Below are 16,798 nucleotides of genomic sequence, written 5' to 3'. Positions count from 1 at the left end.
CAGCATCGCGAAATTCGTAATAGGTATTGTGAAATCGGCAAATGAAAATGGTGCAAAAACCAATATTCAAATATTCGCGCACTTTTCAGTGCCGTGACGTCAGTGGCAGGCAGGCTTGCCAGTCGAGCAAGTAGTCCAAAAATAGAATATGCCAATCATTTGTTCCGTGCTGGGGCGCGGATACGGGAGCGAGTTTCCAAAGCACTCATTTGACACCAAGAAACTGCTTCAAATCCGTTGGGAACAACTTCTGTAGTCCAAAAAGTTAACCCCTGCCTTCCACTGACGTCACTTTGTTGTTGTTGCCAGTAGAGACTTTCAGTTTGAAAAACATGGTGAAGACCAAAACTGTAAATTCAATAACTTTGCGAAAAAACAATATTTTGACCTAATATTTGGGATACTATTTTAGAAATGTTTGTTGGTTAGTTTAGCAAAATTTCAAGCAAATCGGAGACAATGAAAAAACCGGTGGAGTACCCCTTTAAAGGGGGGAGAGGAGTGTATGCTGTCTCTGAAGTCTAGATGTTGTCGGTAACTGATCGCACCCAATATTTTTATGCTTTGCGCTAAAAGCCGGCCTGACATGCTCGTTTGCCACGTGCCCCTTCTCGTTCCTTCCTATTATTTCGCGTATTTCATTCTTCTCAGTCGTACAAGTTCTCGCTTAATGGGTGACCCGTAAGCAGCCGACGACGTGGGGTCACACCGTTTGGTTTTGCGCAGGTCTGAAGGCGGACTGGAACGAAGAAGAGAACTGCAGCATCTCAAAGCGGCTCAAGATCAAGCCCGAGCTGTATAGAAAGGGCTGCGTCTCAGGAGTGGACGAAGGCCTCGAGGTGGGTCGTGGGATCCTCTGCGTTCTAAACGCCCGGCATTTGTGCATTTGTTGAAATTACGAAACTGAAAAATTTGGAAGTGTCGTTAAAGAGTTATAAATCGTCCTAGAGCTTTCATTTATGCCTTAATGGATTCTGCAGACCTTGGAGCTTACAGAGATATATTAATTTTCTGATTTTAGCGCTTGAATTTGTCTTAATCTTGCCCATCAACTTTGCAAATTAAATTTTTAATATGAGCAAAACTCACTAAGCTATATGAAAACCGAACACATATTTGTAGTTGGATTGTAGAGACACATGGCCTCCCTCAAATTCCACTTGCTTTGAATTGCCAGTGATATAAAATAGCTCTAGAAGCAGTGCTTCCCCGTGAGAGGTTTTTGCCACGACGTCGTCGCGGTGTTTTTGTGTTGGCATCGCGGTGTTAGTCTGACGTCTGCATGATCATCATCATGTGACACCTAGTCGTGACATGACATTGAGACGTCGTGGTGTCATATGGTCATGTTGCGTAATGTGACATGTTGCGGAGGATATACAAAGTGTTCTTTTCTATGACAGCAAATAATTAAAAATAAAACACTAGAAATAGAGAGCCGATTTTCTTAGAATAACGTTGCCCCCCGTGGCAGACGTTGGGTAGAAAGTAAGAAGCAATTAGCGAATTAATGACCTGATTTCCACTAACAAACATTTTAAATAATTCGCTTGAGCTGGCACGCTTTGATCAGAAATTTGTTGCTTGCTGTCAAAATGTACAGTGACAGTTGTTAATATTCTAACTGGATTCTGCTCCACGCTATTCTGCGGGAGAGTGGGGCTGTCAAATTTCCGCCATGCTGAAACTTTCACAAGAAGAGCGCAGAGAGCTGAGCGCCCGAGAAGACGGCAGAGTAGGGCGTGCCTTTTTTAAGGCAACGTGGCCCTTCTCAGCTTGCGGCGACTCGCCAGCTGCTTGCACTGCGGAGGCCGATGACGTATTCGGGTGGGATTTCCGCGGCTGTTTTGCATCTCGTCTCAGTGTCTCGTCTGCTTGTAGCTTAAATTTGCCAGAGAATAGCGGAGAGCAGACTTCTGTTGTCTGAACTCTAAAGGCCCGTTCACACTCTTGCAACCGAGTACGACCGATAGAGACGAGATCTGTTAAAACTTCTTAAAATTTCTTAGGACGAGGTGACACACTGGCATTCTGGCGCTTTCTATGCGGTTATCCTGGAACTGCATTTCACAAGAGTGAAGGTTTTGCGGGATTTTCGAGGTCGAATGTGCGTAATACCTATAAGAAAGGCTCGTTTATAATGTTTACAAAAGTTTTTCGTGTCAAGAAAGAAAGGATAATGCGCAAGAGAAAATGGAAAATATGCCGGACCGCCATGTTTACACTGCAATCCCATAGATGGCGCCACTGTGTCCTCTCGTTGTAAGAGGTTTTAAGGGACCAAGTTCTAAGAGGTCGTAAGAGTGTGACGGCCCTTAGCAACTCGGCAACAAGCAAGAAATTTCTAATTGGAATGTGTCAGCCAAAGTGAATATTTCGAGCTAATTAGCAGATTTCAGACAACTAGTCAGTCGATCATCACCTTACATTCTCTACCTGATGTCCGCGTCGGTGGATAGCGTTATTTCAAAAGAATAGGTTTTCTTATTTCCATTGTCCCCTTCTTTAAAGCTATATGCCATCTTAGAATAAAACACCCTGTATAAATGCTGTGCCCTTGGAGCGCCTTTGGGGCATACCAAGGAAACGGGCAGTTTTTTGTTTGCTTGACATAGCCTAACTTTGTGCAGTAGTAATTGTAAAGAGGAGTTTCACACCTATAACCATGCACTTCATTGTGTGTCTTCCTTGTGTGGCTGCAGGCGGCGCTTCGCATCGGCTTCCCCGTGATGATCAAGGCGTCGGAGGGGGGTGGGGGCAAAGGCATCCGCAAGTCGGAGTCCTCGGCGGACTTCCCCTCGTGCTTCCGGCAGGTGCAGTCGGAGGTGCCCGGCTCGCCCATCTTCATCATGAAGCTGGCCACCTGTGCCCGCCACCTGGAAGTGCAGCTGCTGGCAGACCAGTACGGGTCGGCCATCTCCCTTTTCGGCCGGGACTGCTCCATCCAGCGGCGCCACCAGAAGATCATCGAAGAGGCTCCTTGTGTGGTGGCCAAGCCACAGGTCCTCGAACAGATGGAGAAGGTGGGTGCTGCCACGGGCGTCACACGATTCCCCGGCCTTGAGCGATTGCGTCGCGCGACTTCAAGCGACTGCACGGTCGTGAGAGCACGGTCGTGAGAGCACGGTCGTGAGAGCACGGTCGTGAGAGCACGGTCGTGAGAGCACGGTCGTGAGAGCACGGTCGTGAGAGCACGGTCGTGAGAGCACGGTCGTGAGAGCACGGTCGTGAGAGCACGGTCGTGAGAGCACGGTCGTGAGAGCACGTCGTGTGAGCACGTCGTTCGAGTTCGTGTGAGCAAGTCGTGCGATTTCATGTGATTTCACTCTATGTTGTGGTCACGTGATAGTGCCGCGTGATGTCTTGGTTGCGTGAGGAAGTGGTGTGGCTTCATGCAACATCGTGGTCACATGAGCACGTTGTGTCGCTCCGCGTGATGTAACGGTTGAGGAGCACGTCTCGTGATTTCATATGATTTCACAGTTGTAAACAGTCATGCGATTTCACATGACTTCATGGGACGTCTCGATGTGTCTGCGAATGTGTTTTCAGATCCGTCTAGGACTATGGTCATGTATGTGGAGCTTGCACGACTGACTGTTTGCCGAACGCTCTTCCAGGCTGCCGTGCGGCTTGCCAAGATGGTGGGTTACGTCAGTGCTGGCACCGTGGAGTATCTCTACAACGAAGATGGCAATTTCTACTTCCTCGAGCTCAACCCCAGGTTGCAGGTGAGCTCGTGACTGCGGCATCCTCGAATCGCCCCTCAAAGGCTGCGGTTCTTCTCTCGACGAGTCCCTTTCGAGCGGGAGGGCACTGCCAAGAATGGCAGTGCGTCGGGTTACGGGGTGTCCTTGTGAGAGTCTGTTGTTTTTCGGCGGCAATTCGGCCATTTTGTTTGCCAGTTGTTTTGTGTATCTTTTCATAAAGTGCCTTGTCGTGCCTTTGCCTTCATCGTGTCTCTCAACGTTCGTTTACCTTTCTGCTTTGTGCCACCCTGACGGCGCTCGATGTGACAAAGGTGCAAAGGTTGCCTTTACCCTGCAGTCAACTACCGTAAAGTACTGCGGAAGCGCCCAACCCGTACAAGTGCCCACCATTAACATTTCCTAAACTTGAGAATTCTGAAAATTGTACGTCAGGCACTCAGCCCCCCCCCCCAAAGCACCGGCGTCGGCCGAAAATATTCGCCCCGTTGCAGCGGCCACAAGACCGTTGGCGGCAACGACGGTCTCGTCACCGTCGGCGAAATAGGGCTCTGACCAAAGCCCTACAGTCTAAGCTCGTTATAACAGACCTTGATTTTGACAAAGATTTCGGTCTGTTGTAAGAGGAGTGTGTTGTAGGCAGATATGAAGTCGAGTCAATGGTATGTAGAGGAAAACCAACCAAACTTCACAAATCGGTATGTTATATCCAAATGTCTGTTGTAACAAGCTTAAACTGCATTTCTAAAAAAAAAAAAAAAAAAAAAAAAAAAAGCTCTGCGTTTATTTTGCGCTTTATCTATATTTGTCACCACAAAAGGTAATAAGTAATTGGCTCCAGTTTTGAAGAGGAACACTAGTTCATTATCATAGATGAACTCATTTAGGTATGCAATCACTTTTTCATTTTCAAGTGATGTGCTAACAGATGTTTGTATCCGCTCCAAAAGCGTCAGTGGCTGCTCCAAGTTAATATTTTGCCCGCTAAAGAAGCTGCTAGAAAAGGTTGAATCCCGTTTCCATCACTGAAAGTGTGCTTTCTCCGATTTCGTTCAACCTGCCTTCGAAGCTCTTTATTGGCCGCCATCTTGGTTTTTACCGGTTTGACTGGACTAGTGCCCATGTTTAGATTAACCCAGTTTTCCGTAAAAGTGGGATGGGCGCTTTCCCAGTATTTTACGGTAGTATAAAAAAAAAGTGTTTGGGGCGCCATACATTTTTGTTGCGTGCAGTGCCATCTTGGTTTTCACGACCACGGCCAGGCAAATGCCATGTACAGTGATGTCTCCTCTATGAGGATACTTCCTTTCGCACAAAAAAATATCCTCAATAGGAATTGCCCATAATAACGGGACAGAAATGCACATGTTTGCCCAATTTATCCCCAAAAATGCTGTCTCTAATAACTAGCCAGAAATGCACATGTTTACCCAATTTGACTCCGAAAATGATTGTCTATAATAACAGGGCAGAAATGTACATGTTTACCCAGCTTTTCCCCAAAAATGTTGTCTATAAGAATAGGACGAAAATGCACATGTTGTTCAGTTTACCCTCAAAAATGTCCATAATATGGGACAAAAATGCGCATACTTAGCCAGTTTGTCCCCGGAAATGTTGTCTGTATAGTGTTGTACAGTGTAGACCGCATATAACGTATGTCGCCTGAGTCGCGAAAATCCGCACTACAGTGTAGACCGCATATAATGTATGTCGCGGGAGTCGCGAAAATCCCCACTATAAACGATACCGCGCTATAACCAAAACATAAATTTTTCAGGCCAAAATACGTGCCAGGAGACAACTTACCTTTGTAAAAGAATTTATTTTATATTAGATGAAAAAGAAAGCTTAGTTTGAGGAAAGTCTTTATTTCACCAGACTAGTGCATTTCTGTCTCAAGTGTGTCACACATTTTGAAAGAAATGAGCGGCTTTTGCCTGGCACAGCCTTTTAACGGCGTCGCGGGTTGCGGACGGACGTTGCGAGCATTCAGGATTGGTAACCCTAATCACTTTTCTCCGGAGATGAAAACGCGTGAAAGTTCGCATCCTTCATAAGGTACGCGCCAGTAATACCTTGAACTTGAGCACACGCATGAAATGCGCCAAATAAGAAATCCGGGGATGTTCGAGGACACAAATGCTTAGAAATCACCACTGTAGTCGAAGTAAACAAACACGACGACACGGGCGTCTCTGCCGTTTTGAGAGCGCCGCCACGACATCGCCGCACGAGTAGGTGGATCTTCCCTTCTAGTACGTGCTGGGTTATCGTAGCGACACACAACGAAAATTCACAGTCAAGGATAGCGCTTTTTGCGCGGAACGATGAGCCTCTACCACGCCGTCTACGTCGCCGATCAAAACCGACGCCATGTTTGCGGATAGAAGCAGCCGGCTGGCCGGCCCGCGACCGGCATGCAACGCGCACGAACACTTCTCGACTTCTCCTCGACATGCGATTGGTCTGTTGTTGCAGTTGTTTCCAACGTTTCCAACGCAGCGGAGGGACGCACGCACGTGAACGACACGTGCGTGCGTCCTTCCGTCGCTATGGCAACTGAAGCCTCTCTCTTCGCTTCTCCCCGCTCCTTCGAGCAACCTCCTTGCCCTGCGAGTGCCGCTTGCGGCTCGCGCCGTTATCTAGTGTCGCACAGGGAAGCATGCTCTCTGCGTCAATCAGTCGGCGCGGTTGCCGGGCTGTTCCGAAAACCGCACTGTGACCGATATTTCCCTTCTCGCGCCTGCATTTTAAGCGGTATGTAATTACATGGAGTTCTATGGGAGGCGAACCGGTGGTTTAAAAAAGCCGCGTTATACCCTGTCCTGCACTATAAGCGGTTACGTTGTAAGTGGTCTATACTGTGTATGCATAAATGGGGTCCGTATTAACGAGACGCTACTACCTGTGGCACGCCTTTCCGAAATCGGGCAGTGTTGTGTCCGATCTGGTTTGGTTCTTTCCTGAAAACGGCATGAATTACCCTTATGGATATAGACGAGTCGTGTGGTTGGGACCGTACGCCGGCGTAGACCGCATCTAACAAGTCGCCAGTCGGTTACGGTGAGTCCGTTGACTCCCTAACAAGTCCTGGTTTGCGCCCAGGTGGAGCATCCCTGCACGGAGATGGTGGCAGACGTGAACCTGCCAGCTTGCCAATTGCAGGTGAGCCCGTCTGTTTGGTTTTCGGGAAGCCTGGGGACCATCCATTTTCACTCGAGAAACTTTATTGTTCCTTAGTTGTACCGGGGAGATGGGGAGGGGGTAGCCTGCTAATCTCGTGGATAGCCTGGGGCACACAAAACATCATAGAAGCGGATGGTGTTGTCCTGTCTATTGGGTTATCTGTGTTTCGTGTACTTTTTGTTGAAATTTGCCGGTTAAAAGTTTGATGAACCGGTTGATAATGAGTTCCTTGAACTCCTCGTTGGCTAGTTTGCGAGAGCTCGCCTTTTCGTGGCGAGTTTTGGCGGAACTTTCCAGAACTCGCTGTGTAAAGAAAGCTGACCGTGGAGAGTACAACCACCCTCCTTCCTTTCATGGGATGATCTCGCTGGTATTTTGTCACGACTTTCCTACGACAAGTATAGTTTTAATATGGCTATTGGCTGCTGGGGTTTTTTCTCTTTCTTTTAATGCGATAGCGTTAAGGAGCTCGTGTCGCAGAAAAGCCGGTGTCGGCGTCGGTGGCGTCTTGACGGGACGTCGCTGCCATGTGACCTTGCGTGGTAATTTCAAGCAACCCACAATGCTCACGTGAAATGTGACGTTGAACATAAATTGATAGTGGTTACAAAACTTGTAATGTGAATTAAAGGTTGCCGCATGTCTGAAATAATTTTGCTTCATAAAGTAATTAATTTGCCTTAAAGAATAAATTAGAAGAATTTTAGGTGGGATTCAAACCCGTGATTCCTCGGTTGCGAGAGAGACATGTCACTGACTGGGCCACGCAGAGACGCTTCCATGGCTTGGGAACGAGCGGGAGTTTACATGTTTAGGTATCGCTTCCACTCTTAAAGGCAAGCTGAAGCGGTTTTGTATTTGAAGAAACATACTTAAATCATCTTCATTTAACCTCCAAAATCTGAAATACTGAATTTCTTTTTCTTTTTTAATTGGTGCACGGAGGTTTTGTTAAATCATTTTCAAAGTACCGCCGAAGGCCCTCCTTCCCGGAGCGTGACGTCACAAAAGGGGTTTTTGGAATCTCCACTTTCGCGCATCTTCAGCGCCTATCAAAGCTATGCACGTGCACTCGGCTATTTTTAAAAACTGCAGAAAAAGATGTCGCAACTTGTGCCAGTGTGGGGGAATATACCTGGGAAGCTTGCGACTGCACGCGCAGCCTTCAAGCGACACGCGCTTGGTGGCCGAAGATCCTCTCATGACCTTATGACGTCGCGACTGGTCGGAGGTTTTTTGTTTTTTCTTGCTCTTAGTTACATCTTCAGGGAAGACGGATCTGATATTCAGATTCACGGGATGAAACTATGCTAGAATCAACCACTATCTCATTTTTTTTGAAAGAAATGTTTCAGCTTCCGTTTAAAAGCAAAGCTTTATTCTATTTAACTTATTTCCTGGGAGTCTAACTGAGCAGATTGCCATCAGACAATATTTCTTTTTTGTTTCAGTAAGAAGCAAAACTGTTCATTTGAGGGATAGAAGAAAGGTAGCTGCGAAGAAAAGGTACTTGGTTCGTGCTGTGGGAATCTTAAGAGTTTGTTTCCAGCCAGCGAGATGGACCATACATTCTTAAACTGCGCTCCCAGGAATGCCCCAGGCTACTCCCTAAGCTTCCTCGTGGTTCCAAACCCTCTCGAGCGACCCTTTTCCCTCGATAAAGTGTGCCTATTCCTGTTTTGTGCCTTGTGATGTAGAGCATTCAATTTGTTCACTGTATTCCCCGACAGAATAAAAACAGCAGGGAGGGATTTTCAGTTTACCCGCCTTCACGGCAAACCTCACACCTTCTATAAAGCTTCGTCGTCTCACGAGTTTGAGCGTAGATGTGCAGCCGGACTGCGGAAGGCAATGTGTGTGTGCGCTGGAAGCCAGGCATTCTGAAGACTCATAACAGTGGAAAGTTGGGCGAGTTGGATAAACACTATTACGAAAAAACGGAGCGACAAAAACTATGAATGACGGAGATGAGTGCACAAACAAAGCGCCGACTGTGGACTTTATTTAGGAAGCAACGCTTGTTAGTGCAATCACGCCTAACAAAAAAAAAAAAAAAAAAATTGCACGACCATCACAAGTCAAACCTGTTTAAAAATTTAAGCTCACGGTTGTAAAGAGTCACTGAGGGCACACTGACCTTTTGATTGTTAGAAATAAAAAAGGCCTCGGTTACCTTTCTTTTATTTCAAAGAATCGAGAGATCAGTGCACCTTTGGTCGCTCTTTGTGAACGTGAGCCTGCGTTGTTAAGCAGCTTTAACATGCGACAATCATTCGATTTGATGTGCTTTTTTATCAATGTGACTGCGCCGACGGGCGTTACCTTGGAAATAAACAGTCGACAGTCAGCACTCCGTCCTTCGTAATTTTTTTCTGACTGTTTTTTCAAAATCATTTAAAGACATCTGTTGTTTTTGTTCTGCCGGCAACTTTAGACAGCCAAGCGGAAGAATATATTGCTTTATGGTCCCTTTCTCTCGAACAACTCTTTTGCCACACCCTTACACTTTTAAGAGGATGCCGAAATTGTTTCGTTTTCTTTTAAACCGACACTGTGTCCGCTCCCGTCGTCTCCTTTCCTCCCCCCGTGCAGATAGCGATGGGATTGCCCCTTCACCGCATCAAGGACATCCGCCTGCTCTACGGGGAGTCCCCCTGGGGGGACTCGCCCATCGACTTCGACGTGCCCGTGCAGCGGCCCCGGCCCCTGGGGCACGTGATCTCGGCCCGCATCACCTCGGAGAACCCCGACGAGGGCTTCAAGCCGAGCGCGGGCACGGTGCAGGAGCTCAACTTCCGCAGCAACAAGAACGTCTGGGGCTACTTCAGCGTGGGGGCCTCGGGGGGCCTGCACGAGTTCGCCGACTCCCAGTTCGGCCACTGCTTCTCGTGGGGAGAGGACCGCGAGGAAGCCCGAGAGTGAGTCTCCGCGCTGCCGCCTCGCCCGTCGTCGTCGAGGGCTTGTGTCGAGAGCGCCGGCAGGAAGGGCACCTGACCCAGCACGCCGATCTCGCTGGCCGGTTTCGTTGCCCTGCCACCGTTGCCATGCATCGTGGGAACTGTAGTCTTTCGTAACGTGCGACGTCCCTTCTGAGGGTGTGCACGAGACGGCACGAGCTGTCTCGTGTATTGCCGCCTGTCTCTCGTGGATTACAGTTATGGTGGCGTTGCGTTTGTGTGAAACGCACGGCGAGATTGGTCCGTTAGACTAACGAGAAAGGGGGGAGAAAAGTAAGGCGCTCTTTTGATCTGTTGCTCTAACGTCCCGTGTGCGGAATGTGCTGGGGACATGTTTGGGCAGCGCAACGTCGCAATGTCGAGTCGAGATTGTTGTGCAACACCGCGACTTCACGTCGCAAGTCACGTGACGTGGCGGTGCGACGTTTCATTTAACGTCGCGTGACCTGGCATTTCCCGGTGCGACGTGACCCGTGGTGGCACCGGCCGTGCAAGCGTGTGGCCCATTTTGGCGTCTTGCTAAATTTATCCGACGATGTCACTTTCTTGTCGCTCGCATTGCCACGGTACGTTCCGGGGACACCCGTTTCTTCGATTCTAAGCGACGCTCATCCGTCGAACGATACCCACGCGCCTACTTTGCCGCACGGCACGTGTGCACGCAACCGTTGCGAGTTGCGGAAGGGGACCAGCCTACGACGAGGCGCGAGTAATGTCCGGACTCGAGGGTGCAACCTGCACTGAGGTGTTAAGATTGCGAACGTTGCGCTTGAAACGTCTGTGCAGATTCGAGTACGTCGAAGGTTCCTCAACTTCTCTTTAACTCGCGCAAAGCAAGCACGTTACAAATTAAAAGCCTCGTGCATTTTGCCTTTGCTACACATTTTTTGGCAGATTCTGCATGTGGGAAGTGCCATATGGGAGCCGTTGTGGTCCCGAAAATCGCCCGTTTAATTTCTGGCGGACGTCCGATTTCTGCTGGCAGCATTTACGAGGCTCGTGCCCTTTTGTGTTTGTTGCAAAAAACGGTCCCTCCCGCTCACCGTTTCCTCGCCACGTCCGTCCAGGAACCTGGTGCTGGCCCTGAAGGAGCTGTCGATCCGGGGCGACTTCCGCACCACGGTGGAGTACCTGATCACCCTCCTGGAGACGGAGGCCTTCCTCAACAACTCCTTCGACACCGGCTGGCTGGACAAGCTCATCGCTGAGAGGGTTCAGGTCAGGAGGCCCGCCCGGCATTGACGGGACACTGAACGAAAAGAAAAGATTCCTGATACGCGTGGTGCTTTCGTGCCGGAGCCTGGGGCATAGCCTCGGTAGAGCGTGCAGTGCGGAGTGTTGCCGATTTGGCCACCGCTCTTTGAATGGGGACTCTCGTCAGCGCACGCTCGGCGGCGCAAAGCAGACTGCACGTGTCACGGAGGCTCTCGTTCGCGAGGTGCCGCCAAAGTGGCGTAGGAGCGACGATGGCAGACACAACAGCGCGAAAAGAGAGGAGGAGGCGCGGCTGCGAAACGAGAGCGCCGGGCCCGCTGGTGACGGGAAGCTGATTGCCGTTGCATGGCGGCCAACCGGCGGTTCGAGTACGGTACCCGTAACGCGTCTCTGGCTGGTTTGATCAGCATCCCATCCCGCTCGTACTTTGAAAGCGGTCCCGAACTGACAACGAGCGATGTCTGGAAAGCCGGAGTGTCATGCCGTCGGGCGTCGCGACCCCAGGGGTGCTCGTAAAAGGTCCGGCGAATGCCAGTTCCCGGACAGTCTGTTTGGTGTGGCACGTCATCCGTGCGACTGACTGTGGTTTCGGCGGACGTGAGCAAAGTCGTCGTAAATGGTATGCATTTGGAACGCCTCAGAAAAAGGTAAAAAAGAGAACCAATTTTAACTTGCGCTTTTAATTAAAGTGCCTGGACAAAACATGTGCATCACAAAAAAAAAAAAAAAGTAAACTACTTTTTTTTGTTTTATTTCCGGGCAGCGTGCGACTATCGTTTGGCGCTCGGTCTCGTCTTCTCTTTGAGCGTTCCTTCGTTGCCGAGAATCTTAAGTTCTGTGTGTGTGTTTTTTTATTTTTCAGTCCGGAAAGCCAGACACTATGTTGTCAGTGATCTGCGGGGCACTGCACGTGGCACACAGGACCATCTGTGAGAATTTCCGCAACTTCCAGACCTGCCTCGAAAAGTGAGGAACTTTTCTGCAAAACATTTAACGAGCTTTTGTGCTTCTCTGCAGAATTGTTCGGCCTCTTCTCAAAATGATCCGGCTCGGCGATTTCTCTCGTTTGTTTACTCGTTTACAAACCTCGAGGGAATTTTTATAGCTGCTTGACACAAAGAAATATGTCAGTGTCGTACAGTTTCTCGTCCCTAAAGCGTGCGTTTGAGGAGGCACAAGGGTTTTCAATGATAGCACAAAATTTGCTTAGCCTTCTTGTTTCGTCTCCTTCTCGGGAATGTATGTATTCTAAACTTTCATCTGCACTGCGTTAGAGTGGGCGGGGCTGAAACCCTGGTTCAGACGATAATGCACCGCAATGCCTCGCAGGGGTCAAATTCTTCCAGCCACGACACTGACGAATTCACTGACGGTCGACCTCATCAATGAGAGCATCAAGTACACCGTCCAGGTCAGTAACTTGCAACTTTCCTCCTCTGTACCTCTGTTTTGATGGGATGCAAATGTGAAACAGAAGTACCTGGTCGTTCTTCGTTAGTGGTACTGCAATGTATGCACATGAGTGACTGCATACCTGTGCCTGGCAAAGCGAGTCGGAATGTTTCACATTTTTGTCGTGTGCCTGCAACCTCGTCGAAAATTCATGCATTACCGTATTTACTCAAATGTAACGAGAGTTTTTTTTTTCAAATTTCCCTTACCTAATTAGGGGATTCGCGTTATAATCGAAACGCCTCAAAATTTGCCTTGGCGGTGTCGCAGCACAGGCTCTTTAAAATGGCTACGACAAATCTCTCGATCTTTCAATCTTGTGCTGGTAACATATGCATGCTGGAAACAGCCAATCCAATCCTATTCTTGTTTGCGACTCGTTGCGCCCATGTTAGGGTTACAGGTTACCTTCACAACGCTTTCTCTTTCTGTTAGGGTTACCATACCCATGTGCCCGTGTTGTCAGTGTTTTGTGAGCTGCTGCTACGTGCTTCCGCGCCTGGATTCTCGAGCAAATGGCGACGCGACGAGCTCAGTACGACGCCTGCTTTAAAAGAAGTGCAATTATGATGGCTGAGCAAATCGGAAACTCTGCCGCGGCTCGACGGGTAGATGTGACAGAATCGACTATCCGTGGGCGGAGGCTCCAGCGTGAAGTGCTTTTCAAGTATGAACCCGGCCGAAAAGGCTTCCGCGGACCACGTTGTAGTACTTTTTAAGGTACTTTTTTTCCCCTCACTTAACTCGCGTTACATTCGTGTTTTTTTGTTCTTTTTGCGCTGTGAAAAGTCACCCCTCGCGTTACAATCGTGGTCGCGTTACATTCGAGTAAATACGGTACTTGATCTGTCTGGTCAAACTGGGGAACCATAAATTTATTTTAAAATGTCTTAAAAACCCAGGAAAATATATTTTACGGTGAAGCTGTTTAGGGCTAGTTACCCCAGTTTCGTGTCCGTCACCATATAAATGTCGACACAAAACTCTGGACAGCTACCTCCTGTCACTCAGGTGGCGGCAACCTTTCCATCCTTTCCACTCTGGCTGTCACTAGAGCGGAAAGGCTGAATTTCTCTAGGCGTCATCCTAGAAGTCGTCCTTGAGGTCGTCCTAGACGTCGTTTTTGAGGTCGCCGAGAGGTTGTCCCCGAGGTCGTCCTAGAAGTTATCCTCGAGGTCGTCCCAGACGTCGTCCTCGAGGTCGTCCTAGACGTTGTCGTCCTAGACGTTGTTGTCGAGGTCATCCTAGAAGTTGTCTTAGAAGATGTTAAGATTTTGTTGACAACATAAAAGGCAAAAACATATTAATTTTTCAGTGCGGTTTTAGCATAATATGAATTACTTTTGGCAATTTTGTTTTCACAGTTGCACTCTCCAGGCATTCTGCTGCGTATCTAGTGAAGAAAAACGTTTGGTATTACGTTAGTTTTCTAACTATAGGTTTCCTAAACAATCTGTGTCCCTGATAAAAATGACTACAGTCGCCGACCGATTGTTCGGACTCGGAGAGGACCCCCGAAATGGTCCGAATAATTAAGCAGTCAGAAAATTCAATAGATGAAAAAACTTGCCTTTATTACGCCTAAGCAGGCTTTAAAAAGCCGTCAATAGTAGCTTGCTTCATCTTATGCCTGCTCGCGATGATGTCTGCTTGCATTTGTGCAAGCATCGTGTTCTTGTCGTACGCATTCAATAGCAATGTTAATACGTTTGTAATGTCTGTTGTCAATGGCTGCGGGCGGTAGTCGTCATCGAATTCGTCAGAGTCTCATTTTCTGCTGATGTGAGGAACGAGATGAGAGACGCAAATCCACGAGCGCAAAATGGCGACTGGCAACGCGAAAGTGAGGCGGAGGCGCGAAGGGATGGAAGGAAACAAAGCAAAATGATAATGATGACGATGATGACGTGCAGCTAAATGGGAAAAAAGGACTAGCATAGCATCGCCTAGTGGTAGGACTCGGGAGTACTCAAGTCGCACTGCCAAACCAAGTTAATCCATTTGCAGCCAACATAGAATTCAAAATGGCCACTTCTCGGTTGTGTTTCCCGCTGATCGCTCGTGACTATTTTGTCCGAATAATCAAACTTTCGGACTTCAAGCTGTCCGAAACATTGGTTGTGAATATAGACTATTTCTATGGGGTAAGTCACGGTTCCTCCTTTAGGTCCGATTTATCAAACACGCCCAAATTATCAGAGTCCGAAAAATCGGTCGGCGACTGTATGTATAATTTCTTTCACAATTAATGTACACAGATGAAGCTTTGCACTGCATCCTTCCTTGCAACTGCCAGTATAAGCTGTGACTTTCATTCATATTGAGCCAAAAGATTAAAAGTTGACCTTTTTAGGTAGTGTCCTCCCTTAATTGTTCGGGATAAAAGCGGCAGAGCATTGCTCTTGAATGCTCGGGCTCCAGCACATGCTCGGCGCCCTTCGTTGCGCTTTGGCTGCATAAACACGCGCGAAGCTCGCGAGGCGTTAAAGCGTTACCGAAGATACGAAAATCGTGCTGGAGGTGGGACGACCGGAGATCTTCACCGTCATTCTTATCCTGGCAGTGACTGGGCGTCTATAGGGCCAGCTGTTGGCGCTTTTGTGTCCACAGCAACTGGACTCAACATTGGCGTCGCACTAACGACGTCGTCAGTGTACAGTCGTCGCACGACACAACATTGCGGCATCACGGTGTCACACGGTGGCCTCGTATGAACAGAAAGTTGGGGCACAAATGAGCCGGCGGAGATTACTTAACACAACTCGACCCCAAGACTGCACGAAGCAATAACCACACAAACACTCAGTCTCTAATACAGCTAAAGGTTTGTTTGGCTTGAAATGTGCTTCATTTAAATAGGAAATGCAACGAAGGGACAAAACATTGTGAAAGAGAGAAAACAATCGCCCTCCTTGCACGTCGTCACTCCTACAGCTAGCCACTCTCTCTAAACACACGGGGTGATGAGCCATCCTCCACTAAACCCAAAACTGGACCCTCACAGACCGAGCAGCATGAAGGGGGAGGTAAGAAGGAAAGCTAATGGACTTCTTCCAAAACCGACGCGCCCCGTCGCGGCGAAATACCACGCAGTGCACTCTGGGAACTAGTTGGCCACTCAGTTTCGGTTTCGACTGAGCAGCTTCATCTCATGCTATCACGCCGCGACCGAACGCGCTGCTTGCGTTTTCGATTATCTGACTTTTCACGAACGTACAATACACTCACTCTCGAGCGATACAAAACGAAGACCGGGGCACTTTCCTTGGTTCCCGAAACACCGGATATTGTGCGTGCGTATGCGAACGTAGTAAGTCGTGGCTTAGTCACCTCACCCCACGAGTGTATCTTTGAGCTCAATGTCAGTAATCCCGTCTAGTACCAGTGAACTACAACTGAAATTTGTTCGTCTGGAGCCTTACACGCATTTTGTTTGCCAAACGTCCGCTTCTTGTTACTTCATTGGGCGAAAAGCAAGCCGCATCCTCACAGGGTATCAAAGTTGAGGCCAGCGTTTACTCATGAACTTTTAAACGCAATAAATTCGACCTCACTACTGCAAAAAAGTTACTATGAAGTCTTCCTCGTGTCATTATATATCTCCCACTCAAATTTTATGCTGATAGAAGATTAACTTTTCGCAAACGCTGAGATCGGCTAGCTACGACGGAGGCCCTAACACGCGTCCCCTACTCCTGGCTAAGCCTTTTTGGACGAGCTTTTACTGACGCCCAACATCTGTGCCTGAACGGTGTGTCTGAAATTATCTCGGCATACTCAGGCAGGAAGAAAGCAAACACATAACAAATATTATGGCCATTAGCAACCGTCAAATGCGCTTAGAATTCGTTCGAGCACTTGTGTGAAGAATATGTCGCACCGTGCGCCGGACGGGCATGAACCCCAATGTGGTGCGCATAGGGGTTCATGCCCGTCTGACGCACTTCCGGCGAACGGTGCGACATTCTTCACACAAGTGCTCGACTTTTGCATTCTTAAAACGGTCTGTATGCGCGAATTTGCCTATATGATAGCAGGATAACTTTATGCGCATACGCGATGTTGAATATTAGTGGAATGCAAGCGGGTGGGGACTTCACTTCGTGCAGTGCTGCGGGTCAGTACAGATAAGAGATAAGTGTGTTAAAATTGAGCTTTTCAATGGCACCTCCGAGTTTTACCTCGCATACTCAGGCACATTAAAAAAAACAGTATTTGCAAAGAGTAATATTTCGTCTATGGACGCACGAAGTAAACAAACTTCCTGATCAACAACAC

General features: G+C 48.4%; 1 protein-coding gene across 8 annotated transcripts in view; it reads left to right on the top strand.

Annotated features, from left to right (window-relative positions):
• LOC8038327 (acetyl-CoA carboxylase) overlaps positions 1-16,798 on the top strand; it is a 169,373-nt gene that overhangs the window by 90,059 nt on the left and 62,516 nt on the right. For all 8 annotated transcript variants that reach the window (XM_029983884.4, XM_029983886.4, XM_040498707.2 and 5 more), the window contains 8 exons: positions 727-839; positions 2,703-3,023; positions 3,621-3,731; positions 6,816-6,875; positions 9,489-9,814; positions 10,921-11,071; positions 11,931-12,034; positions 12,398-12,479. In XM_029983884.4, coding sequence (XP_029839744.1) covers positions 727-839; positions 2,703-3,023; positions 3,621-3,731; positions 6,816-6,875; positions 9,489-9,814; positions 10,921-11,071; positions 11,931-12,034; positions 12,398-12,479 — 1,268 coding nt within the window. The remainder of the gene's footprint in view (positions 1-726; positions 840-2,702; positions 3,024-3,620; positions 3,732-6,815; positions 6,876-9,488; positions 9,815-10,920; positions 11,072-11,930; positions 12,035-12,397; positions 12,480-16,798) is intronic.

The sequence above is a fragment of the Ixodes scapularis genome, unplaced genomic scaffold, assembly GCF_016920785.2.
Source record: "Ixodes scapularis isolate PalLabHiFi unplaced genomic scaffold, ASM1692078v2 PGA_scaffold4__175_contigs__length_147842914, whole genome shotgun sequence".
Lineage (NCBI taxonomy): Eukaryota > Metazoa > Arthropoda > Arachnida > Ixodida > Ixodidae > Ixodes > Ixodes scapularis.
This window is presented reverse-complemented; position numbering and strand designations above follow the sequence as displayed.